The 26,363-nt window shown below is 48.5% G+C and overlaps 2 protein-coding genes and 1 pseudogene across 2 annotated transcripts; all 3 read left to right on the forward strand.

Moving 5' to 3' along the window:
• The first annotated feature begins 92 nt into the window (after positions 1-92).
• LOC120709634 lies at positions 93-4,165 on the forward strand (annotated as a pseudogene).
• A 12,159-nt stretch (positions 4,166-16,324) lies between these two features.
• LOC120709635 (cation/H(+) antiporter 28-like) lies at positions 16,325-17,212 on the forward strand. Its single transcript, XM_039995315.1, has one exon. It carries the CDS (start codon positions 16,325-16,327, stop codon positions 17,210-17,212), a length of 888 nt encoding a protein of 295 aa, XP_039851249.1.
• Positions 17,213-21,816: 4,604 nt separating this feature from the next.
• Positions 21,817-23,598, forward strand: LOC120706015 (lecithin-cholesterol acyltransferase-like 1). Its single transcript, XM_039990576.1, has 2 exons — positions 21,817-22,343; positions 22,440-23,598. Exons 1-2 carry the CDS (start codon positions 21,904-21,906, stop codon positions 23,332-23,334), a joined length of 1,335 nt encoding a protein of 444 aa, XP_039846510.1. The 5' UTR covers positions 21,817-21,903; the 3' UTR covers positions 23,335-23,598.
• Positions 23,599-26,363: the final 2,765 nt, after the last annotated feature.

Below are 26,363 nucleotides of genomic sequence, written 5' to 3' on the forward strand. Positions count from 1 at the left end.
TCTATATAGGCGACATTAGGCGTACGGCTGCCGGACACACAGAGCACTGACAGACCAATAACAAGGGCAACGTCGCCAGTCGATCGCCACATATGGGGTTCCTCCGGCTCCTGCCACTCCTCCTGCTCCTGCTGCCCCCTGGCCTCCGGGAGTACCTCTCGCCGGTAAGGCTGGCTAACGAGCCGGCTCGGCTCGGCTCAGCTCGAGCTGGCTCATTATGGTAACGAGCTGGCTCGGATCGGCTCGTTAACAAACCGAGCTAAAAGGCAGGCTCGGCTCGGCTTGTTTTCCAGCTCGAGCCGGCTCATTTGGCTCGCGAGCCAGCTTGAATAAATAGCCTGGACCTGGCTCATCTTCCTCCATGGCTGCGGGGAGAGGGAGCTTGAAGCTGGAGGTGCCGTCGCACTGAGCAGGTCTTGGCGAGGGCGCGCCAGGGCGTCGGCAGTGAGGCGCGCAGGGGCGCCGGCCGTGGTGCTGCCCACCTTCGCAGGGGCGCCGGCCGCTAGGTGCCCAGAGGGCAGGGCGCCGGTCGTGTCGCTACCCGCCTGCACAGGGGCGCCGGCTACGGCGCTACCCTCTTGCGCAGGGGCGCCGGCCGCGAGGGGCCCAGGGGGCAGGGCGCCGGCCGCGGCGCTCCCCGCCTGCACAGGGGCGCCGGCCGCGGTGCTGCCCGCCTGCGCAGGTGCCGGCTGCGGCGCAGGCGCTGCCTGCCTGCGCAGCGGCTGTTGGGGACTGGAGGCGGGTCGCTGGAGGGGTGCCCAAGTGTTGGGCGGCGGCCGGCGGCGCCGTGATGGTCGAGGAACAGAGCGATGGTGGAGGCTGGAGCCTGGAGGCAGGTCGCCGCCTCGCCGGAGGGGTGGCCCGGCCAGGGACGCCCGGACGAGCGAAGGGGGGCGTGGGGGCTTCGGGGCGACCAGGGGTGGCGCGACGCGACTCGCGCAGTCGCCGTCGCCGCTCCGCACAGGGGAATCGCGAGGGTCAGGGAGGGGAGGCGTGCTAGGTTAGGGTTGATGTTTTATCGCGCGTCGTGGGCTGTTGGCTGGGCCGGCTAGTTGGGCTTTGCTCGATTCGGCTCGCGAGCCGCTCACAAGCCAGCTCGAGCTGGCTTGCGAGCGGCTCGCGAGGCGAGCTGGCTCGATAAAATCCCGAGCTGAAACCTTGGCTTGGCTTGGTAACAATTCTTAACGAGCCGAGTCGAGCCGAGCCACTAATGAGCCGAGTCGAGCGAGCTAGCGAGCCACGAGTTTTTCGTCCAGACTTACTCAGCCGGCGATCAACCGCGCGCCGGAGGAGGATGGTGTTACTAGTAGTACCGCTGCTCCCGGCAGCGTCGTCCTCCGCCCGATCGTGCTGGTGCCCGGGTTGGTGCGCCTCACGGATGCCTACCGCCCGACCCTGCCGCACTGCGGCGCCATGAAGGGGAAGGGCTGGTTCGGGCTCTGGGCCAACTGCTCCGACATCCCCGCCCACCACGACGTCCCGTGCTTCATGGAGCAGATGAGCCTCGTCTACGACCCCGCCGCCGGCGACTACTGGAACCGGCCCGGCGTCGAGACGCGCGTCCGCAACTTCGGCTCCTCGCTGGGCTTCCAGAGCAACCCAGAACACACGTACGGTAGCTAACTCTACCAGGAGCTCGAGCTCAAGCATCCATATTGTAAGGAACATGGCCCGTCTAGATCATTATTTGTGATTTTAGTGATTGAGTGACAACATAATTATTGGGACTAATGAATTTATGAGATCACATTTGTAGGTGTTATTAGGTCCCATGGATATGAGTCAACACGTCTAATTCATCGTCGAGACGCAATGTTCAATCCATCGTCAAGACGCCATGTCCAATCTACCATCAAGATGACAAGCCCAATCCGTCATAGAGGTGTCAAAGTATAGTATAGGTGCCAAAAGATCGCCACGATATATTGGACGAGAAGTTGCAGATTCAGCTGCACCAGTTAAACCGATGACCTCACCATCGGTGCATCTGATGGTTGTCGGAAGATCTGAGTCAAGTGAGGAAATCTTAGTGGCACCGATTGAACCGACGAGGTCAAGACGAGCATCGGTACATTCAACGTACTATGTTCCAGAGACAATGTAAAATGCAGAGGAGTTATGCCTTCAGCACCGGTTGAACCGGCGGTGCATCGGAGCATCCCATCGGTGCAATGACGTCAGCTGAAGAAGGAGGTCCAACGGCTAGTTCAGATGCTGTGAGTGACCGGTTTAACCGACACCCAGTCATCGGTTAAACCGATGGTTCCGCAGACGGTGCGTCAGAAGCTCAACGGCTATTTCAAATCTGAGAGTGACCGGATGAACCGACGCCACCCCATGCAGAGGCATCGGTTCATCCGATAGTTTGCTGATTTCAGCTATCCATTAGAGCAACGGCTCCAAGACTTGGTGGCCTATATATACGCCTCACCCTAGCTATTTTGAGGGATCTGGAGACTAGAGAGACCCCATATATATTGAAGAACACCTCCAAGCCAACCCAAGTGCATATTGATCATATTCTTAGGTTTTAGCACTAGCTTTGTAAGTGTAAGTGCTAGATTAGCTCTTGAGAGAGTGAACAAACAAGGTTGTGATCCTTGTGGCTGGTTCTAGAGTGAACCAAACTTGTACTTCAGTGCGCCAACCTCCTTGGAGCATTGGTGGCTTGCCGGCACGTCAACGACCCTCCGGCTTGGTGTGGAGCGGCGTCGGCAACATTGTGCGGGAGACGGAGATCCTTCCTTCGTGGGCAATCTCCCTTAGTGGAAATCGAGATCAAGGTGACCGTGATTGTATTCACGGAAGAGACTTGATTGCCGGGAAGCGATACTCTTCGTAAGTGCTTCAACAACGTGGATGTAGGGGCGTCTTTGTGGCAATCCGAACCACGTGATAAATTCTAGCGTCAAGAATTTGCTTCCTCTCATCCCTCTTCTTAAGTTTCCGCATTTACTCTTGCAATCTTTGTGCTTTTACTTTCATAGAGTAGTATCTTGATAGGATTGGCTATATATTGCTAAATTTTTTTTGGGATGATGATTTCACACTAAAAGAACCATAGTTGCACATTTAGTTAGTATAATCTAGTTTATGTTTTGTGCAAAATTAGTTGGAGCTATAGATTAAGATTTTTAGAGAGTCTAATTCACCTCCTCCCCTTTTAGGCTAGAGCACCCGATAACTTTCACATATCAACTGCTCCTTAATTTGCTCGATCTTGTGCAGGGACTGGTGCTTCGAGATCCTCAGGAAGGAGCTGGAGAGGATCGGGTACCACGACGGCGACACCCTCTTTGGGGCCCCCTACGACCTCCGCCACGCCCCACCGGTGCCCGGCCAGCCGTCCGAGGTCTTCTTCCGCTACTTTCGGCAGCTGACGCGCCTCATCGAGGACGCAAGCATGAGGAATCAGGGCAGGAAGGTCATCCTCTTCGGCCACAGCTTTGGTGGCACAGTGGCATTGGAGTTCGTGCGGAGCACCCCGATGGCGTGGCGAGACCGGCACATCAAGCACCTCGTCCTCGTCGCGCCGCTCCCGGCGGGAGGATTCGTCAAGACGGTGCAGTATACTTCGCATCCGGGATGGACCTCTTCTTCGTCCCAGGAGTCGATTCGCTGGCCCTCACCCTGCGGCCCATGCTGTCGGCAACTTCCCGTCCCCGGCAGTGTTCGGGCACCGGCCGCTCGTGATCACCAAGGACCGGAACTACTCCGCCCACGACATGGAGGACTTCCTCGCTGCCACCGGGTACGGCGCCGCCGTGGAGCCGTTCAGGAGGCGGGTAGTCCCCAAGATGGGCTACTTCCAGGCGCCCATGGTGCCGACGACATGCCTCAATGGGGTGGGGATCGAGACGCCGGAGCAGCTCGTGTACTGGGATGGTGACTTCGACAAGGACCCGGAAATGGTGAACGGCGACGGGGATGATGAAATCAACCTGGTCAGCATGCTGGCGTTCGATGAGCAGATGCGTCGGCAGCCGGAGCAGAACAAGATGTTCAAAACGATCAAGCTTCGTGGGGCTAAGCACGGTAGGATTGTGACGGAGGACTGGGCCGTGAAGAGGGTCATGCTAGAAATCCTCGAAGCCAATCGTATCTAGAGCTCTAGGCGATCATAAAAGAAGAATCTATATAGTGGGCTAGCTTGCAGCTAGCTATTTGGTTGAATCTTTATAATCATCCAATTATCTGGAGTATTTGGACTCGCACATAGTGAATTTGTAGCTGAATAATCACAATAAGATCCAAATATGGGCTTAGTTTGTTTAATTAGTGCGCTCTTTCTTTCTCATGCTTTCGGATATTCATTCAATGGTCAATTAGCAATGGGTGTTTCCCGAGGAAATTGGGGCCACATTCCAAACATTTCCAAGGCTCAAAAATATCATAACAGCAAGTGCAATAATGGACTTAAAGTCATACTAATCAGCAGTTTTGCTGATGTGAAGGAGAGAAGGGAGGAGAGAGAAGAGAGCTTAGCTTTTGTTCTAGCACCAAGCTTGCCACGAAAGCAAATATATTTGTGGGCCCAAATAGAAGTGTATGTGAGGAAGAGTAAGAAAGACCACATAATAATAAAAAATTTTATAAGAGACAAATATGAGACAACTAGAAATAATCGCGGCGTTGCCGCGTATGGCCAGTGTGTGTTTTAGGATTAGGGTGATTGGATGAGTATGTAGGTTAGCTATGCGTCGATGTAGCTGTCGCTATATATATCTATGCGTGTTTATATATTTGTATCTACGGCATATATTGCAAGTATGTTATGTTATTTGTGTATCTTCATTTCAAGTATTTATATGTGTGACATGATGTACTTGTATGTGCGAATGTACGGAATATCATGTACCATATATAGTGAAGTACTATGCTATTTATATGTATATACATGATTATTTATGTTCAAGTATTTGTACTACAGGTTAGCATTAAATAAAAGAGTCAGGAAACAAAGAGTAAGAAAAAGGGTATGGATTTATAGGATTTTATTTTAGATTTTTTTTGTTAAGATGGAGGAGATATTTTTTAGTTCATATGCGAAATAAAGTACACTAAATCATATGATATTTTAAGTTTATTGCATAGAACTAGTCATTAGAAACTCATCAAAATTGGTTTGGTATTTTATGATTTTTCTATGATTTTGTATGAATTTTGAAAGATCTCTAATTTAAAAAGAAAAAATAAAATCGTATTAAAGGAGAAGAGTCTCACGGGCCGTTTTTGGCCCATTCCAGGTAGGCCGGCCCAGCAAAACAAAAGATAAGCCCATAAGAAGGCACGAACTGCGGGTTGATTTTGGTAAAAATCGAGGTTTTTTTTGAAAAATAAACTAAGAGATGAAGTAGGACTGCGGGTTGATTTCGCTTAAGTATGAGGGCTTTTTTGCAAAAAAGCCGCGCTTCGCCTGATCTGGGCCGTCCACGCGCTCGATCCGATGGCCGAGATCGGCCGGCAACGTGGCCACGTTAGTTGGCCATCTTTTGGTGCAAGAATCATAAGAAAGAGATTATTGTATGACTTGGCTCTTAACACTTGGCTTATAGCCAAGCACTTGGCTCTACAATTAACCACACTCTTAACCAGCAGCAAACCACTATCCCCACCTGAGACTTTAATTTCGGCACAGTGTAAATTCTCCAAACTAATAATTTACACTTTGGAAAATGATCAGACGGACTAAATCAGTATACCAAACTGAGGCCACGCAAACTCCACTAACCTAGGTCAATCTAGATCAGATCATCAGATAGACAACCTCGAATAATTAGAATATGGCAAAATAGCGTGACGTAATAGATCAATCTCAGGCTACTACTCCCTCCATTTCAAATTATAATTTGTTTGGCCTTTTTAACCTCAAGTTTGACCACTAGTCCTATTTAAAAATTTATACAAAATATTACTTCTTTTATTGTGACTTGCTTTATTAATATATGTTTTTCAAGAATGACTTAAATTTGACTATGTTTGCACAATTTTTTTTGAATGAGATGAGAGGTCAAATTTAAAGTCAAATAAGTCAAATAAATTATAATTTAGAAATGGAGGCAGAGATTAGCCTCCGATAAGATATAAACCGGGTTCATAGAGCAGACCGGATGCGCGCATAGCATATATGTCGGAAGAGATGGGAGGGGGATAGGGGCGTGGGGTGATCGGGTGAGTCTTCTCTATAGTAACTGTAACACCCCAGTGTTAATTTTTATGCTAATTGTATGCTAAGTTGCTAATTATACCTAAGCATTATCATTAGCGTTAATCATGTATGCTTAGCTAAATTTCAAATCTTGACTGAGCTTTGACCACTGTTATCTCCCTAATCCAAGACTCGAATCAATTTTTATCCAACATCAATGTTGTAGAACATTTCTTCCTCTACAACTTTCGTTTTGGCCAAAATTCAAGTTTCAATGCAAAATTTTGAGTTTTTGCTGGTCAAAATCGAGTCAAACGAGTTCAAACTCTTTTCCTTTACTGTGCTCGCCTGCGACGTCGTACGCCGCCCGGCGACCACGCACAGCGCCGGTGATCGCCATGCGTCGGCCGTCGCGGCGATCCTCGCACGCCGCGTGGATGTGTTCTTATCCTTTCCGGCGCCAATCAATGCTCCCCTCTCTTTCTTCGTCCTCGCGCTCGAGTCGCGCCGAGCCCGAGCAGAGCCGCCGCCGGTGCCGCGTGGCCACCCCCTCGCCGCTTCGCCTCGATTTAGTGCGCCTCAACCTCCCTCTCCTTGCCCCGAAGCTCCGCCGCACCTCCCCAAGCCTCGCTCAAGCTTCGCCCGCCCGGAATCGGCTCAGCCACCATTGGAGCCGCCCGAAGCTCCTGCTCCCCGTTGACCCCTCACCTCCGGCCATCCCCCGCCCAAGCCAAGCCCCTGAATGGGTTCCCCTCGTCGCGCTGAAGCTTCCCGGTCTGACCCCGCTCGCTCTCCATCGCCGGAGCACCGCCGTACGCCCCCCCGGCCGCCAGGCAACGGCCACCGCGGACAGCACGCCTCCGGTCGCCTCCTGCCTCGCCAAGACCACCCCGAGGTAGCCCGTAACCTCCTCTTGCTCCTCCCCCTCTGATCCTCGTCGCCGGTGAGCACCATCGCCGGAATCAGGCTCCCCGTGCGCTCCTTTGTTCCTATTTCCGCCCAAGGGCCTCGTGCAGGAATAGATAAAAGTGCAGGGGTCTTTTTGTGAAGTCATAGACTCATATGAATAATGTCACGAAGGGCCTTTTCAATATTTTAGCTGCAAACTTTGAAAATCCGTATAAAATAGTAGAAAAATGCTAAAAATGCAAAACCAACTTTGTTAGCTTCATCTTTTAATGCTCTATACGATAGAATCATGAGATGTGTTGTTTGACAACTTTTATTGTGCAGTTTTATTTATGCTAGATAAATGCTTTTGTAGATTGTTAAATGCCCTAAATGGAGTTAGGAGCATGAGAAAAATATAAAACCAGATGGGTTAGCTTTGTTTTAGCCTGTAGTGCTTAATAAAATACTAAACTTGCTGTTTGGTTAATGTTTCTATGATGTATTGATTTAATCATCGTCAATGTTTGTTTAAGCTTGTTTATTTAGTATTTGCAGTTCTGGAAGTCCAAAAATCATGAAATTTATGCAGTAGCTTACTCCTTGAATGCTTAGTTCACTGTAAAAATTTCATGTCCAGAAGCTGTGTGCATGTTTGCAAATATGTTTTATTTAGATTGTCTTGTTAAGGCTAAATTAAATATTCTTGGTTGCCAATCTTTGTTGGTAAATTTTTGCGGCATGCTTGATCAATACTTTAACCTGCTGGTAAAGTTTTGCTACCAGGCTATGGCTGCAAGTTATGTTTTCTTCTTCGTTTAGTTTTTAGCTATAGCTTTACCTTTAGTGTTGTTGCTTAGAATTTATTTTCTGCATGTATAATTTCAGCAAATTGCTTGGTTCAGTTTACGTTTCAGGTCGTTGCGTTTAGAATCAGAATATGAGTTACTTTCATATGGCTTGGTTCTATGTGCTTTTTAGTTGAATAAAAGTCCCTAGTTATTCCATCTTGCTTATGTCTTCTTTTGCTTAGCTTTTCTAAATAAAGTTAGTAATGCTCTTTGGGTGGAAATCTTCTGGCTAAAATAGGTTAGATCTGAATTTCTCCTAGTGCGGCGCCAAACCTTTTTTCGCTTTGATCTTATTGCCTTGTTTGCTCATTAATTGTTGCTGGTCGTGTCTCTCTTTAATAGCTTTGTGTTGCATCATGACCACTCATTGAAGCGCCCCGACCCGAAGATCAAGGCAAAACTATGTATTATTTACCGAATAAAGTCTCCAGCACAATACATGTTACATCAAGTGGAGTCCAGAGTCATACAGAGCTTTATTTAACACGTACATAAGGAGTAAAGTGACAACACAAAGCTACACAGAACAACCATAGGATAACAACTAGCATAACGACATGCAGGACTAGCTCTTCATCCATCACGGCTCCACTCGAAAAGCTTGGGTGCGGACACGATCTACTCGCAGTCTTCCGGCACAAAGTCAGGATCCTCTGGAGAAAATCAACAGGGATGAATACAAAAGTACTCAGCAAGCTCCACCTCGCCCTACGGGAGGGGAATGACATGCATGATACACATTAAGCACAATGCATTAGCAATGCCACTCATGGTATGTAACTCTTCCCAACACAACCCACAGTAGGTAGCTCACTAGTTGTCAGGACCACACTGTAGCCTATCCATACCGTGGACACGGGCCATTCGAATGGATTATACACTCTGCAGAGGTCGTACACTGTACCCACACGCTCGACTGCCCGAACGGACAACCGACATAGCCGACACCCAGCCGTGGTCACGCCCCAGCCCGGCCGCACAAACCCTCGGGCCCTGACCCCAATGGTCTATACCCGTAAACCATCCCTGCGATCGTCAGGCTAACCAGTGGGATTAGGCTAAGTCCGGCCCATACCGAAACCTGTGGTCATACTAAAGTAAGCTAGGTGAGATGTCAAAACAACTCGGTCCTTATGGTTCACCAGGGCAGCAACCATCCCTCAACATGTCAACTCGAGCCTACCACCACGGTAGCACTCACCTGCCAGTCTACCACCACGGTAGCGCCGGCTCCAGCATACCCAGCTGCCCTAGCCTCAGCCAAAACCCTTCATATCCTAGTCTCAACTCTGGATATGCATAACTACTCATATGCATGTATGACCACACTCAATCACTCAAGTACCGATATATGTAATCGATCCTAAACCAGGGCTACAACTAGACGTCCTCACATGGATGCAACCGCTCACGTAGGGGTCGATGAAACTTGCCTTCGCTTACGTACGCGTCGGCGGTGGCGGCTTCCTGCTCGCGGTACAGGTCTTTTGGCTCCGGTTCGCGGTACTGGCCTTCGTACTCCTTGGCAGGCTCCTCCTCGGTCACTCCGTGATCTACGGGCAAAAACGGCACAACCGGCAAACAAACACAAGCAAACTATAAAATAAGCTCAAATGGAGATGAAAATAGGAGGAATAAATAGTATATGATTTGAGGAGAGTTTAGAAAAAAAAGTTACGTGAAAAGGAGTTGATATGAAGGAGATATTGAGTTTACAGTATTGATTGGTATTCAATTCTGAAAATAGAATGATTTGGATTAAGTGCTCACGGCCTGATGGGTGTTTTGGGCCTTTATTAGTATTGCAGAGTTAATGGTCCGGGAGCTGCCTGCCATCTCACTTTGGCGCGGAACAGCTCGAGGAAGAGGGTCAGCTGTTGGAGCTTCGTCTCGTGAGTGAGCTGGGCTCGTGAGGAGTGGTTCAGCTAGCGGAGCGAAGCGGCTCGGTGTGCTTGGGCTGATGATGGGACTCGTCACGACCTCGCTCCTTTTATAGGCGAGGAGAGCAGTAGCGGCGTCGCGCAGGGACGGGCGACGGCGTGGGTTGCGGCAGCTCGTCGTCAATGCGAACAGTGGCAGCGCTGAAGGCGCGAGCGTCGAGGCGGCAAAGCCGGTGAGGACGCTGCAACGGCGTGGGCGAGGTGGGGACGCGGAGGTGGGCGGCACGGCGTGGTGTCGATGGCAATGAGCGGTCCCGTCGTGGGGCCGTCGTGTCGCGCGTGCGCGAGCGAGAGCGAGCGCTGGTGAGGATGGCAGGGAGGGGCGTCGGCTTCTTTTATAGACGAGGTGAGGCGGTTCGCGCGGCGGAGAAAAAATCTCGGTCGGCACTGTGCGCGACGACCCCGATTTATGGCGAGGTGGGTGCCGCCATATTTGCATGACGGGTTATTTAATATTGTGAGCACTCTTGCCAGCTTACAGAAAATGGAGTGAGTGCTGCCATGACGGGTCATTTCAAGGTCAATGGTGTGGGTACTCTGTGGCTTCCAGGGGATGATGAAGTTATGGCGAAGGAGGTAGGCGCTGTCATGATTGTCTGGGAATTATGGCATGGTACAGTGACTTGAGAGGCTTCTATGGAAAGAGACGAGATGATTTTTTGTCGTAGGTGCAAGCATGCGTATGCTGGTTACTGAAGGGAGCGAATGTACTAACGCAGGGCGAGAGTATAAAATAGTTTGCCTAGTAGTTATGTAATACCTCATATAATGTTAGTATTATTTTACGTTACTAGTTTAATTGCAACATAAGTTTTATTTTAGTGATTGTTAGAAATTGAGGTGGCCCTAATACCCACTAAGTTGAGGATCTACCCCTATGACACACCAACTCACTTCAGAGTCGGTTAGCTTCTAGTCACTTAGTGTACCGGGTCCTTTTGACGGCAGAACCACCTTTTGCTTCCGGGTGGCAGAGCCTACCAACAGATGAAGCTGGCTTCCGGGTGACAGAGCCAACCTTCGATGAAGCCCAGACCCTTTTGTGATCCCGGGTGGCAGAGCCAACCTTTGATGGATCACAACTTATACACTAAGTACTTAAATTTAACCGGGAGACTAACACTTATAAAAACACTTACCTTATTGGAGCAACAAAGTTACAAAGGAACACACACCTTTAAGTGGCTAGTCTAGCACTCACCCTTCTAGCCCTACCACAACTCATCTACCTTGCTCATGGATGGATGCCATGGCAAGGAGGGGGGCTCTATTTATAGGCCAAGGGAAGCCATGGTATTAGGACAAGTGTCCCCCTTCTAGAGAATTCCAAAATATTCTAACATTTTCAAAATTTTACTTATTACCAATTCTAGAGTACTCTATGGAAAATATCTCACTCTTGCTTAGTGGAGAATGTTCTAGAGGGTTGCCTTGCATTTCTTTCAATAGTGATGAAAATTGGGATGTTACACTCATGCATCATGTGTTGTTTTCCTTATATTCCTGCACTTGCATCGTTGCATATCGCCTAGGTACACTAGATGTGCTGTGACATCCCGGAATTTTAAAATGCTAAGCAAGCAATGTTAAACCTGTCATCATACATCATTAACCAAGAAGCCTTGAAATGAATGCACGTGTATGCATGAATGTCTCTATGTATGTGTGTTTATGTGTATTGGAACTCAGGTGAGAAAACTTAAATAACTTTTAAAATGATGCAAGTTTGCATCTGAAATTGAATTGACATATCACTAACATCATGGTAAACCAAAGTTTAGTTGATGTCAAGGGAAGAAAATAAATTTTTACACATGAAATGACGAGTTATTCAAATCACAGCTTTTAAACATTTAAGTTATTTTTCAAATCGTAACCAGCAGGTTTTAAAAATGAATTTTAAACTGTTGCTCAAATGAATTTTTGCCCAAAACTAGTGTTATAGGTTTTCGAATAACGAACAACTTTCGTGTTCAAAGTTTTCGAGTTGCTACACAAAAATGGGAGGAAAAGTTGATTTCCGAAGTGTATACGACATTTTCAAATGCATTCAAGTTTCAATTTTTATCTTTTAAACAAAGCTTCAAATGAACTTTTGGCTAAAACGAAAGTTGTAGATCTCGAAATTTTGAAAAACTTTGGTATTCAAGAGTTTTTCATTTGAGGTCAAGAAAATGGAGAAAAATTGGGTTTAAAAAATGAAATTTTGGAACTTCGAGTTATTTACGAGTTTGCCATCACCTCCACCCCCCTCCTCTGCTCACGCCATCTCGTCGCCGGCATCACCACGCGTCGCCTCGTCGGATCGTCTCGTCGCCGCTTAACCATCCAACGAAGCCAAGTTTGTTTTCTCCTCTCCGTTTCGCCTCTTACAGAGTCGAGCTCCCCTCTTTCCCTTGCGCAAGCACGTCGCCGCCATCCTCCATGGCCGCCTCCCCCTCGAGCCGCCGCGGAGCCCTCCTTTTCACCCCCTCCCAGCTCCAACTGACCCCGGGAACGGGATCCCCGCTCCCAATGAAGCTCACCGGCCCGTTCCCGCTCGCCCTCGCCCGCCTGAGCACCTCCTGTGACAGCCATGGCGCCGCCGCCCATGGTCTCCACGCCGAGCTCCTACCTCCGGCCTTCCCCAGCTCCAATCGACCTCGGGGACGACTTAATCTCGCCCCAATGGAGCTCCCAAGCCCAGCCACCCCTGCCCACGGTCGCCGGAACGCCGCCGCCGCGACACAGTTCCGCCACCGACCACCGGCGCCTGTGGAGCCGCCGCCTCGGACCTTCTCCCCGCGAACCAAGGACACCAAGAGGTGCGGCTCAGTCCCCTCTACCTTTTCCCCACCCTAACCCTCGCCGCCGGCGAGCCTGGATGCCGGAAAACGGCCGCCCGACCCTCCCCTGTTCTGTCCAGTTCCGCCAAGGACCTCCCGTGAGAAGAAACAGAAATTCAGGGGCCTAGATGCAAAAGTTCGTTTCCTTTTTCTTTTGTTTTCAAAAACAGCAAACTTGTAAATTACATATAAAATCGTATAAAAATCAAAAAAATGCAAACTAAAATGTTTTGGAATCCTTAGATCAAAATCTACAACTTTTGTTACAGTCACATGTTCATATTATGCATCTATTTTAATCTACGGTAAAGATTAGATTAAATAGCACACAAATGTATCTACTGTAGTAGTCATGAACTAAGACTAGTTTTTAGACAGTGTGCTACACCATAGATGAGTAGCTTGATGTAAAAATTTAAGGACATTTTGACAATTATAGCTATAGGTTTCATTAGATCTTGATTTATGCCTAGGTTAAATAGAATTAAATCCACAAGGTTCTATACTAGTTTTCTTGGGCTGAAGTTTTTATAAAAGCCTTACATTTGTTTCTAGATGCTATAGAAAATCTTTGGGAATTTTTAGTAATGTATAACTAGTCCTTTCGATTTAATCATGAATAAACTGTGTAAATCGAAAGCTCTAGTTTCCTTCATTAGAAAAATCTCATATTTTTACTAGAGCTTGGTTTTCAGTACATGAACATGCATGTAAAATTTTAGCGCACTTAAGCTAGATTAATTTAGGCGGGGCTGCCACATGTGCGACGCATAGAACTGAAGGGCAAGGTTGGAGCCAACCAGAAGATGGTGGTTGGTGGACATATCCTGAAAAGAGAAGGACCAGCTGGAGCAACTGAAGACCCAGCCCAAGGTCGGAAGGGCCCAAGGCCTTGTTAGCACTAACATTGACTTAGTGTTACCCCAGGCAAGCCCCAGAGCATAACCCTTAATTTGAGTATTAAATGGTTTATTTATGTGTTTGTGCATTAAGTCTTCTAGGAGTTGAATGAAATCGTAGATGCATGATCCCTAGGTTTCCTTAGTTACTCTACTGGTATGTGAAGGTCGTTAGTACTGCCATGCTTAATTAGGATTCGGTAGAAGTCGAGGGATTTCCTGTCACTCGCGAGATATAGACCCTGGTTACTTATTGCAAGGTTACTTGAGAATGAATCAATGAGGAAAGAAAATGGAGACCGGGCGGAGATGAGTTTGGTTATGGGTACAAAATGGATGGAAAGTAAATTTTCGCCTATGTCGGTTGAGGACCGTACCGTTGTTGGCACATTGATCGAGGCTTGAACAATACTAACCACATGCCGGGAGTAGGAGGTAGTCGAAACTGGTAAGCTAATTATCTGAATTGCAACGATACTTTGAATCGCGACCTGCTACTCTGGGAGTAGAATGATGGCGGGTGTTGGTGTGTATGTCGCCTCCGGGTTCTCCGGGAGTTTGCCGTGAGGGGCCCTTCACCCGGGTTTTGGCAGGCGTGATTCAGACGTCGAGATGATGAAGGAAACAGTTGACATGTGTGGCCCGACAGAGTTTTCATGTGTCGTGTGATTTAGGTCCACCTTGCAAGGTTAAATCAGATCGATTTGTCGTCTCTCTCGGTTAAGAGAACCTTGATCTCTCTATCACATCGTAGTAAAGGATGGAAATGAGAATGGAATGAAGATGTTTCATTGGTTTTACTAAATGGTTAATTTGATCTACCATGTGTGCTCTAGAAATTTAGGCAAACCTCGTTGATATGGTTTATACTAAATCTGAGCTAAATTTTGAAAGTAATAAGGATCCATTGATAGTAGCCTTTTCAGCAAAATAAACTCTAGAGCTAAAAAGCTTTGTATGTCTAGATAGTGGGCTAAGTATACCCATGTCGGGTAAGCCTTGCTGAGTATTAGTATACTCAGGGTTTGTTGTCATCCAGTTTTCAGGTATTTGTTGCTGGTTGGAGCTAACCAGGATGCACACCGGTGGGCTCGATGTGACATCCTCACGTCTTCGTAGTATCGTATTTTTTAATCAAACTTCTATTTAATTTCCGCTGCATCTTGAACTCTGATATTTTACGTAAACTTGTTTGTAAAACTCCGCATTGTAAATTAAATTTGAGAATTTTTTTATCTGCCTGTAATTATCTGTGCTCGTCTTCGTGCGAGAATTCCAGTGTTTTTCGATCCTTAACCAGACAGACGACCGGATTACATTGTTTTAAGTGCGTGGTAACTTGATTAACTATTAAGATGATAGTTAGCGCACTTAAGCCGGTTTAATTTGGACAGTTCTGTTAAGGTAACTAAGGGGGACTCTCCCACTGATGTGTGGGCCGTAAGGGCATGGGGCCCATGTATCAGTGAGGGTAGTCCTTTTGCCGTTACTGTGGAGAAACTACTTCCGGGATAACCTGGGGAGGGATGCGAAGATGGAGTTGCGGTGTCCACCACCCTCGCCGGCATCGCGGCGTGGCGGGCGAGGTCGCCGGTGACGAGGCAGGAGGCTGCCTCGCTGGAAAGATAGTTGTGGTTCGCTACCTCTTGTCTGTTGGATAGGGACAATTTTGTTAACGGGGAAATTGCAAAAATATCCTTATAAAGTATGTAAACCAATTTTTTCAGTTTTAAATTTATAAAAATCACATAGAGGTATTAAATACCTCACCTGAACAACCATTATTTGAACTCTGATCCACTAGTTCTTAACCAAGGACACCAGCTACACTAAGGCAGCAGAAGGTGTGTAAACTCAAGCTCAAATGTTTGTGATATCCTGAAATGGATTTGTTCAATCTCTCTATGACAAGAGTGTGGGTTCTACATCTTTTCCAGCATGGAAAATGTGAAATAATAGAGAGATATATTTTCTACGTTCTCTTCCATTCATTCACCTATGAAATGAGCCATTTCCAATTCCAAGATTCTGAGTAACCGGAGAATCCAGTGTATGTGGGCCTGTGGCCGGCACAGCGAGGCCGAGTAAGTTTTTAATTTCTGCCCCCATGCGGATGACAGAATTTTTTATTTTAATCTTTTTTAATATAATATTTTAATAATAGCTCGTCCAGATCTAAATTTTCAAGAACTAGCCTTTTAGTCGCGCCAAGTCTCGTGGCGCGACTCCCTGAAGGGTCACGCCATATGCTTAGGTGCGACCGAGCTGCCACGCTGGCAGCGCGTGTGCCAGCGGGCTTGACGTGGCAAGGCTGAGTCGCGTCACATGCTTTGGCGCGACTGAGTCGCGCCATGCGCCGTGGCGTGACTCAGCCTAATACAGGCCCACCCGGCCAGCCTCCTCTTCCTCCTCCTCCCATTCTTTTTTCCTCCACTCCCCACTCGACCTGACCTCCATGGCGTCGCTCCTCTCTCTCCCCCTCTAGATCCACTCTATCCTCCACCCCATTCGAAGGGGAAACAAAGGGAAACTGATCCTTGAAGGTAACTCCTCCATTCTAACCGATTGGTTTTCCTCTATTTCGCGGATTTTTAGGGTTTGAGTTGGTTAGGGTTTTTGTAGGGTTCGAGTTGAAATGGGCCCAACAAGAAACCCTAGCCCGCGTTGTATTCTCCCTGTTTCCCTCATTCGCTAGGCTCCTTGGCACCGCCGGCCGCCGCCACCTGCGCCTCCCGTCGCTACCGGGTCCCGCCGGAGCGTGCAGTGGCAGCTGATGGGGCTGCAGCACCACGACCCGTCGGGGGAACTCCCCCTCGTGGTGGGGCTGCACGGCCCGCAGGACGTGTCGATTCTGGTCTGCCTGATGGGGGCGCTGTGGTGCGGCGGCGATCTGGCCGCCTACGCCGTGGACATGGTGCAGCTGATGGACCAGACGACGGCAGCCATCATCAAGGGCAGGGGCTTCGACGGTGTGACGGTGGTGGACGAGGAGGTGTCGGAGATGCGCAAGCTCATCGGCGAGGCGCTGGACGCGTACCAGGCGAAGTGCGGCGGGCCCGGGGACGTGAGGGTGCGGCGGCGGCTGCTGGCGCTGTCGTCATTTCCAGACATGCACAGCGACATCTGCATCTACGCCAAGGATGCCATGGCGGCGCTGGTGCTGCTGCCCTTCCACAAGGCGCAGCGGGTGGACGGGAGCATGGACGCGGGCCACTTCGGCTTCCGGCTGGTGAACCAGAAGGTGCTCCAGCTGGCGCCGTGCTCGGTGGGCGTGGTCATGGACCGGGACATCGGGAAGCAGGAGGAGGCACAGATGCAGGTGGACGACAAGTTCTTCGCGGAGTTCTACTGGAAGCACGTGGCGGGCGGCGGCAGGGGCATAGGGTACTTGGAGAAGCACGTGGCGGACGGCGCGGAGCTGGTGGCGGTGCTGCGCGGCCTGCAGTCGGAGTACCGGCTCTTCATGGTGGGGCGCGGCCGCGATCGGAGCTCGGTGCTGGTGGAGGGGCTGGATGAGTGGGCCGAATGCCTGGAGCTGGGCCTCGTCGGCGACATCCTGGCGTCCTCCGACTTCTCGCCCACCGCCTCCGTGCTCATCGTGCAGCAGTACGACGCCAAGAAGCACTACAAGGTCATCGACGACGAGTTCATGCCCTTGTAGCTAGCTAGCTAGCTAGCTAGACCACTATATGTAATGTTATGTAGATGGTGTGTAATTTGTGAGGACATGCTACTTTATTGTTACGACGAGTTCATGCCCTTGTTACGACGAGTTCAGTGTGGTGTTATTTCAGGTCTGTAATATTGTGGAGAGCAATTTTTTTTAAATGATAGATGTTTTGGCCTTGATTTTCTTATGAGAAGCTAAACTCGACTTAGCACTTCCTTTACTATGTTTGCTTTCCAAGTTGTTGTTGTTTTATACTTTATTTTCATACTCTTTTTAGTTATCTGGAGTCGTGCCATTTATCTTGGTGTGACTAGTTAGCAAATATTTGGCCTGGGCCAAATCTGGTCGGGGTCAAAGGTTGGCGCGACTCCTCACTAAGCTGCGCTGCTGGAAATGGCGTGACTCTTCAAAAAGTCGCGCCAAGCCACTCGGCGCGACTCGTAAAGGAGTCACGCCACACGACAGCACCGACCAGATCTGGACTAGGGTAGTTACGCGCCAATTAGTCACGCCAAGAGAAATGGCGCGACTCCCTCACATTGGTGCCGACCAGATTTGGCTCAAGATACTTTGGCGCCAAGGGAAATGACCTGACTCCTTGCAAGACAAGATACTTGATTGCCAATCACAAGATTATAGATATCACATTACCAGTTTGATAGGACATTACAATATACTTGATTGCACAAAGTATCGTCCATTACACGTCTAATAATAGTAGTACCAATACATGACCACAAAGTGTACATTACAAGTACACTACAAGAATAATTCAAATTACAGTAGTGCTTGATAGATAAACAAGATCCATGTGCAACAAAAGATGCTTTCTTCCACCGCTTCCTGACGCCGTTGGGGGCCTGTCTGTCCACCGCTGGTGTTGTCCGAGGATGTGTTCGTCACGGGAGGGCTATGCGACGGACCTCCACCACCTGCGTCAAGAATAGATCGAGGCACAAGCTTTCAGATTCAATTCAACTGAGAGAGATGAGGAGCGGAAGTGCTAGGAACATTCAAAGGCAGAGCAGATCACAGCACAGCACACAGAGGCAACAGCAGGTGAAAGAGATCACCTCTGCAGCAGCTCTGCAACAGCAGCAGCCGGTATCGACAGGAATAGAGAGAAGGCATCGCAAGCAAGGTATATATGCATGATCCATCCATGTATCCATCAGGAACAGCGAATCAGGACACCGCGGCCGGCCAAACCCGACTCGGAAGCCACGTCAGGTACCACCGCACAGTTCCCAGCCCCTGCCACCACTGATGCCACGGTAATGCAACGGGAGAGCAATTGCGAGGCGGCACCGTACAGATGGGGACCTTAATCGACATCCGCTCGAGAGAATGGCCCGCGCACAGCCTCGATTCGGACCCGCCATCTCAAATCCTAACCAACTCAAACCCTAAAAAATCCGCGAAATAGAGAAAAATCAATTGGTTAGAATGGATGATTTACCTTCAAGAATCGGTTTTCCTTCGTTTTCCCTTCGAATCGGGTGGAGGATGGAGTGGATCTAGAGGGGGAGAGGGAGAGACGGCGCCATGGAGCTCAGGTCGAATGGAGAGTGGAGGAAAAAAGAATGGGAGGAGGAGGAAGAGGAGGCTGGCCGGGTGGGCTTGTATTAGGCTGAGTCGCGCCACGTGGCGTGACTCAGCCGCGCCAAAGCACGTGGCACGACTCAGCCTTGCCACATCAGGCCCGCTGGCACACGCGTGCCAGCGTGGCAGCTCGGTCGCGCCGAACCATGTGGCGTGACCCTCAGGGAGTCGCGCCACGGGGCTTGGCGCGATCAAAAGGGCTAGTTCAGACTATTATTAAAATATTATATTAAAAAGGATTAAAATAAAAAAAATTCGCGGGTGACATAGGCCTGGTCTCCAAGGGAACCGGCGGCCCATGATCTTAGAAGTCCTCCCTGATCCATCATATCCTCTCGCCGCCGGCAACGCCTCGCCGGCGCCAGCACGCGCCAAGACCAGCTCGCTGACGTGTGTGCGCTGCCTGCCTTATTGTCGTTGATCCCTTGCTCTTTTTGCTCGTTATTAGAAAGTCGCACATGCGTTGCCGATTTTCTCTAACGTAGCGTAGTTAAGCTAACCTCTCGGGCCGTCCGTCGTGTTTACGGGGCAAGCAAGCAACCGGGTGTAATGACGAAAGATGCCTGGGGAATTTATACACATCGTAAAGGAGCTAGCAAAAGTAATACTTTCTCCGTTCCAAATTGTAAGTCATTCTAATTTTTATAAGAGTCAAAATATTTTAATTTTGATCAAATTTATATAAATAAAATACTAACATTTATAATACCAAATAAGTATTATTAGATTTGTCATTAAATAAATATACTTTCATAGTATATCTATTTGGTGATCTAAGTATTTGTAATTTTTTTCTATAATTTTGGTCAAATATAAAAATAGTTTAACTCTTCAAGTAAATTGGAATGACTTATAATTTGAAAATGAGAGAATAATAATAATGGAAGAGGTGGAGTAACAGATGGAAATTACAGGACGGCTGGACGGTGAAGAAGAAAGCAACGGAAATTACAGGACGACTGGACGGTGAAGAAGAAAGCAACGGCAAACATGTTGAAAATTGAAATACGCACCCATGAATGGGATACATACGTTAGAATAGTAGCCAAACAAAATTTCCTTCCAAAGAAAATCGGAAAGATTCGGCACACCTACGGAACTTCCCATAATCTCCATGTATCCGCAAGGAAAAAAGTCAGACTCCTATTAGGTTTTTTCTATAATCCTACTAAGACTCATACCTTGTAAGGACAATGCAAGTACATTGCTACACGTCAGCATTCTCATAGCTCGTCTCATACCATGCCACATATGATTTTTGGTGATGTGGAGGAAAGAGAGTGAGGTGAGAGAAAGAGATTGTTGTTTCGTGCCGCCTCATAAGCTAAATTTTAGAATTATGAGACAACTAGACCACCATTGTACAAGTTTTAGTTGCCATGCAACATACAACATTCCTTTTTTTATTTACAAAAATTAAGGAATTAAGAGTTTCTATAAGACAACCAATTGTATGATTGTCTAATAAGTCGTCTCAAAATTACGTGTCATACATGAGACTACCTATTAGACGACACCAATGTACTTGCCCTAATCCTACGCTATTCAGTGGCCTCAACCTGTCTAGATGTTGTATGCACCTTCGAGTTCATAATGTCGGTGTCACCCTGTCTACAACTCTACTACCTCGGAGTATTCCTCGGTGGGTGGGCGGATAAAACACCGATGTTTTTGTAATACAAAAATTGATATCATCATATAAAAATTGAAAATACTTATGGTTTTGTAGACGCAAAATAAAGTAATTGAAGTCTTATCGTTAACGAAACAAACTTTGCCTTGTAATTCAAACCGAGGGATTAAACAATACCTTCAAAAAATTAAGAAAAGAACAATCTTATATTAGGAAAAAACTGATGAAAACAATTATTTCAAGTGTGAAATTTGTATTCAACCTTCAATTACCATAAAATTTCAAATTTTAACCTCTAAATTCAAAACCACAGCACATTAGTGTTAGTATTAATCTCCACCAGTCAGCCCAATGGCCAACTGGACCCTTGACTTGCGTCCTGATCGGGGACGCCCAACCCGATAGATGGCTGGTGGGCCCCTATCGCGCAGCGCCAAATATAGAGGAGGTGGAGACCACGGCACAAGGCACAAGGTTCACTGCAGTCGCCAGTCCTCCCACCTCGAACCCTAATCCAATCTAGAGAGGGAGGTGCTACCAGCGACGAGAAGCTCCACTTCGCCACCACCACGACACCGCCGATGAGATGGCACTACCACTTCGACACCGCCCGACGCTGCCCGTGTGCAGTCTCCATCGACGAATGAGATCGCGCCGGAGTCATGGGCGGCAATAACAGTGACAAGGTGTGTCGCACAGAATAGAAAATCATGCCGATCTACTCCTAGAGGTCCTAAAGAATCTAACAGTTAGCACAGTGTGGAGTTGAAGAACATGTATTTTATGGCTTTGAAGACAGAGGTTGAAAATCGAACTTTAACATTAAAATAAGATTATCCTACTAATTAACTCATGCATATGAAACATACGTAATAAATTGTAACGAGGAAGGTAGGCTATCTTTTCTTATAATCATACTCTAGCAAAATTCAATAATAAACTCTTCAGAGAAATACTATGGCGTGAAAGAATTAAACAAGAATAGTACATTTCAGAAACCTACAATTATTTCCGCACGTTTTGAGAACTATAATAATTCGAGATGTCCAATGCACAAACCCACAATAATTTTCGGTTAGTTGGAAAAGAAAAACTTCTACGCCCCCTCATCAACTGTAGGGAGATATATATTCCTATTTTTCCTTTCTTTTGAAAAAAAAAAGCTAGCACTGTTTTGTTCTTCTTTTTTGCTGTTTATTAGATGCGCGAGTGGGCTCCTTTCCACTGCATGTCTGCATGCCTGGATGACCCCGTGCGTCTCCAGCTCTCCAATATGGAGAGGCACAGTGCAAGCATGGTCTCGACGTGCAGCTCCGTGCCTGACGAACAAACCGATCTATATATATAGGAGTATACGCCCCTGTGAAAGAAAGGTCGTAGCCGAGCTATATATACAGATCACTACTGACAGACCAACAAGGGCAGCGTCGCCCGTCGATCGCCACACATGGGGTTCCTCCGGCTCCTGCCACTCCTCCTCCTGCTCCTGCTGCCCCCAAGCCTCCGGGAGTACCTCTCGCCGGCGATCAACCGCATGCCGGAGGAGGAAGGTTATGGAAGTACTAGTAGTACCGCTGCTCCCGGCGGCGGCGTCCTCCACCCGATGGTGCTGGTGCCCGGGTTGACCTGCAGCGAGCTGGAGGTGCGCCTCACGGACGCCTACCGCCCGACCCTGCCGCACTGCGGCGCCATGAAGGGCAAGGGCTGGTTCGGGCTTTGGGCCAACTGCTCCGACCTCCTCGCGCACCACTACGTCCCGTGCTTCGTGGAGCAGATGAGCCTCGTCTACGACCCCGCCGCCGGCGACTATCGGAACCTGCCCGGCGTCGAGACGCGCGTCCGCAACTTCGGCTCCTCGCGGGGCTTCCAGAGGAACCCAGTATTCACGTAAGTACGGTAGCTACTACGACCTCTCTCCCTGGAGGCTGGAGTGGTGAACCCAGAGCCACTACACTGACTGCCCGTCTGCTCTTGTGCATGCAGGGATTGGTGCTTCGAGGTCCTCAGGCAGGAGCTGGAGAGGATCGGGTACCGCGACGGCGACACCCTCTTCGGGGCGCCCTACGACTTCCGCCACGCCCCGCCGGTGCCCGGCCAGCCGTCCGAGGTCTTCTCCCGCTACTTACGGCAGCTGACGCGCCTCATCGAGGACGCGAGCAGGAGGAACCAGGGCAGGAAGGTCATCCTCTTCGGCCACAGCTTCGGCGGCACGGTGGCGCTGGAGTTCGTGCGGAGCACCCCGATGGCATGGCGGGACCGGCACATCAAGCACCTCATCCTCGCCGCGCCGCTCCCGCCGGGAGGCTTCATGAAGTCGGTGCAGTACTTCGCGTCCGGGACGGACCTCCTCTTCATCCCGGGAGTCTACCCGCTGGCCCTCACCCTGCGGCCCATGTGGCGGACCTTCGAGTCCGCCGTCGTCAACTTTCCATCGCCGGCGGTGTTCGGGCGCAAGCCGCTCGTGATCACCAGGGAGCGGAACTACTCCGCCCACGACATGATGGACTTCCTCGCCGCCACCGGGTACGGCACCGCCGTGGAGCCATTCAGGAGGCGGGTAGTCCCCAAGATGGACCACTTCCAGGCGCCCATGGTGCCGACGACGTGCCTCAACGGGGTGGGGATCGAGACGCCGGAGCAGCTCGTGTACTGGGACGGCGACTTCGACGCGAACCCGGAGACAGTGAACGGCGATGGGGACGAGGAAATCAATCTAGTCAGCATGCTGGCATTCGATGAGCAGATGCGCCGGCAGCCGAAGCAGAACAAGCTGTTCAAGACGATCAAACTTCATGGGGCTAGGCACGGTACGATTGTGACGGAGGACTGGGCGCTGAAGCGAGTCATGCAAGAAATCCTTGAAGCCAATCGTATCTAGGGCTCTAGGCGATCATAAAAGAATCTATATAGTGAGCTTTCAGGCATGCAGCTAGCTAGATGGTTAGATCTTTATAATTGTTAGCAACAGATTGTGCTTGTAACTGTTTGGACTTGGTTCGTCCGTGTAAGTAGCTGGTATACCGTGCATACGTAGCTAGTGCTGTTGTGCAGTCAGTGGTATAAATGCCCGGGCGCACAGACCTTGTACTCTATATATATGTACATCAAGCACATGAATACAATTGTTGTTGCTTCAGTCGCATTCTCTGCTCCTACAATAATTATCCTATTATCTGGAGTATTTAGACTCGCACATAGTTAATTTTTAGCTGATTTATTATTATAATCATCATATGATCCAAAAATGGGCTTGCATATTAATACAATAGTATTAAAAGAAGTCACCATGGTCGCTGAGACAGTCTAAAAATTTCCATGTTAATAAAAAAAGAGAAGAATATGCACGGTTAAATTTTATAAAGATCTAAAGGTGCGGAATAGTCCAATGAATCCATATCAGTTTCGAATATGGTTAATATATGTACAAATTTGGAATTAAAAAAATAGAATTTTGCTCACTATTATCTCGATCTCTATCTCTACTATTTCTAAAGCAATCAATATTTTCTTGATCCGGCAGTCCGAATCCTAATCGGAACTCGAGCAAATCAATCGGAATCCTAATCAGAACCCTGCCCAATCAATAATCCAAATCCCAAATAGAAACTGGGATCGATGAATATAATATAGATACACGTTAGAAGTCAGGACGGAGCCGGATCGATGACAAGGGCTCCAGAAGACCTGCCGTCAACATTGTTGCATCCTTGAAGCCGCATCCGCACGAGTTGCTGAAGTCTGCATCGAACTGGCTCCACATCTATCGTCAACAACTTCACCATCCGGACCGGGAAGAAGGGAGTTAGGACTGAGGAGAGCACAGCGAGCAAGAACTAGAAGGCACCGTGGCCCCTGTGTTTGTCTTTGGCGGTATACAGGTTGACCTTCCACTCCGATCCCCTCCTATGTTTTTCATAGATCACATACATGCATGCCCGTCCATGTTGCTGTGGAGCCGTGCACTCGAGGCCGGAGGCCGGAGCTACGTTGCCATGGCGCCTAGCGCTCGAGGATGGAGATCGGAACTGCGCTGCGATGATGACGGCATGCGAGCGCTGGAACTCAGATTGGCCCCGAGATTAATGGAGTCGCAACGACGAGTCGACGACCACCATGGCCGCCCGGAGACCGACAACGACAAGGATGCATGAGATGAGATCCTCTGAGCTGCCGGAGAGAGCGCGCGGAGAGATGACACCAATGCCACTTTACGTCCAGGTCATTAGCAAGGCCATCTAGCTCGGCAGTACACACGCCAGCAGGGATGACGGGGCCCAGGAGGACGCTTGAGACGATGCCGTGGTCTACCGGGGCACCGCACGGTCATCTACCTTGAAGCTGGTGAAGATGGTTCCAGCAGAACGAGCATCATCGATCGTATGCATCCACGTACAAGTTGTTAACAAGCAAGCAAGACCAGTACTACTTCAACTCGAAGACATTCACGAGTGGAGCATAACTGCCCAGCCATCAACTTGTGATCACGATTTTGTTACCATCCATCTTTCGTAGCAACTACCTCGTCCATGACAGAGCTGCTATAACATCAAGTCATCAAACCCAGTCCGGCTCACGTTGTCGTGCATGCATCTACAACTTACACCTACCTACAATGACTACGATACTGTTCGAGACCGATGAGGTTGGACGATACGGGCAGAGATGCCGCTAATGCTCTAGCTGCACTACACCGTCTCATATAGGCTCCGATGAGATCATGGATGACGCCAGCTTTCACACACCTACACCTACACCACTGAAACGACCCGGGTTTCCGAACGGAGAACCCGAATCCCTGTATCGTCGTGATAGTCTCTGGATCAGTAGCTATCACATACTGAACTCATTTCAATTAGATATCACAGACATACAACGCTGAAAAATCATTATATAGATTTAATTATTACATAACCCAAAGGGTTGTGGTACGAAAATTTGAGTACAAGCCCCTCGGGCTAATGGAAAACAAACAGAAATCAGAAGCGGTAGCTATTCTTCTGGGCACCCTTCGTCTTGATGTCTTTCCTCCACAGGCAGCACTCGAGCGTAGCACGAACCATCCTTAGCTTTATCCTTCGTCTTCGAGCTTGATCTGCGAGTCGAATCCTGCATCTATCAGGCTATCCCCAAGGATGGGATATGTTCACGTCACCATTCGTATGCAAGATTTAAGTGGATGCAAAGGTATAAAAGTAGCCAATGGAGGGGCTGAGGTTTCCTATGCAATCAAGTGTGTGTGTGTGTGTGTGTGTGTGTGTGTGTGTGTGTGTGTGTGTGTGTGTGTGTGTGTGTGTGTGTGTGTGTGTGTATCACCCATCCCAGGTCAGTGCAGGAACTCCCTCTCCTTGCACCTCAACTGACTTCACACGGGGGAAGTGGACTAGAGGGAGGTAGAAATATCAGGGTTACTACACTAAATGAAGTAATAGAAAGAGTAGGAATGTACATGACCGAGTACGCGGCTATACGTATAGATTTCACCCTGCAGGGGTTGTACATCTATACCCACTCGGGCTGCAAGTCGGGGATCAACCGACTGAGACACAGCGATAGATAAATTTGAAATAAAAAAATATACTAATACCCTTATGGTTAGTAGATAGATTGTGAAACAAAATAATAAATCACCATGTTCATCTAGAAGGACTAGAAACTCCCACATTAAACACTGGAAGAGCTAACAAATAATAATTATGGATAAAACTATTGTATGAACAACAAATAAAAATATCTCAATAATTTATTTTCAGACATATAAGTAGAAAAAAGCTACCTACATACCCGCGCTATGCATCTTTGCTAGTTTGTTATACTAAAGATGTACTCAACAGTGACAGTGTGGAATTTTACATGTGAATAAATTGGAGGTGTCGCTGTTGGAATATCGTCCAGGGATGTACCACTTAA

Source organism: Panicum virgatum, chromosome 5K, assembly GCF_016808335.1.
Source record: "Panicum virgatum strain AP13 chromosome 5K, P.virgatum_v5, whole genome shotgun sequence".
In the NCBI taxonomy this organism is placed as follows: Eukaryota; Viridiplantae; Streptophyta; class Magnoliopsida; order Poales; family Poaceae; genus Panicum; species Panicum virgatum.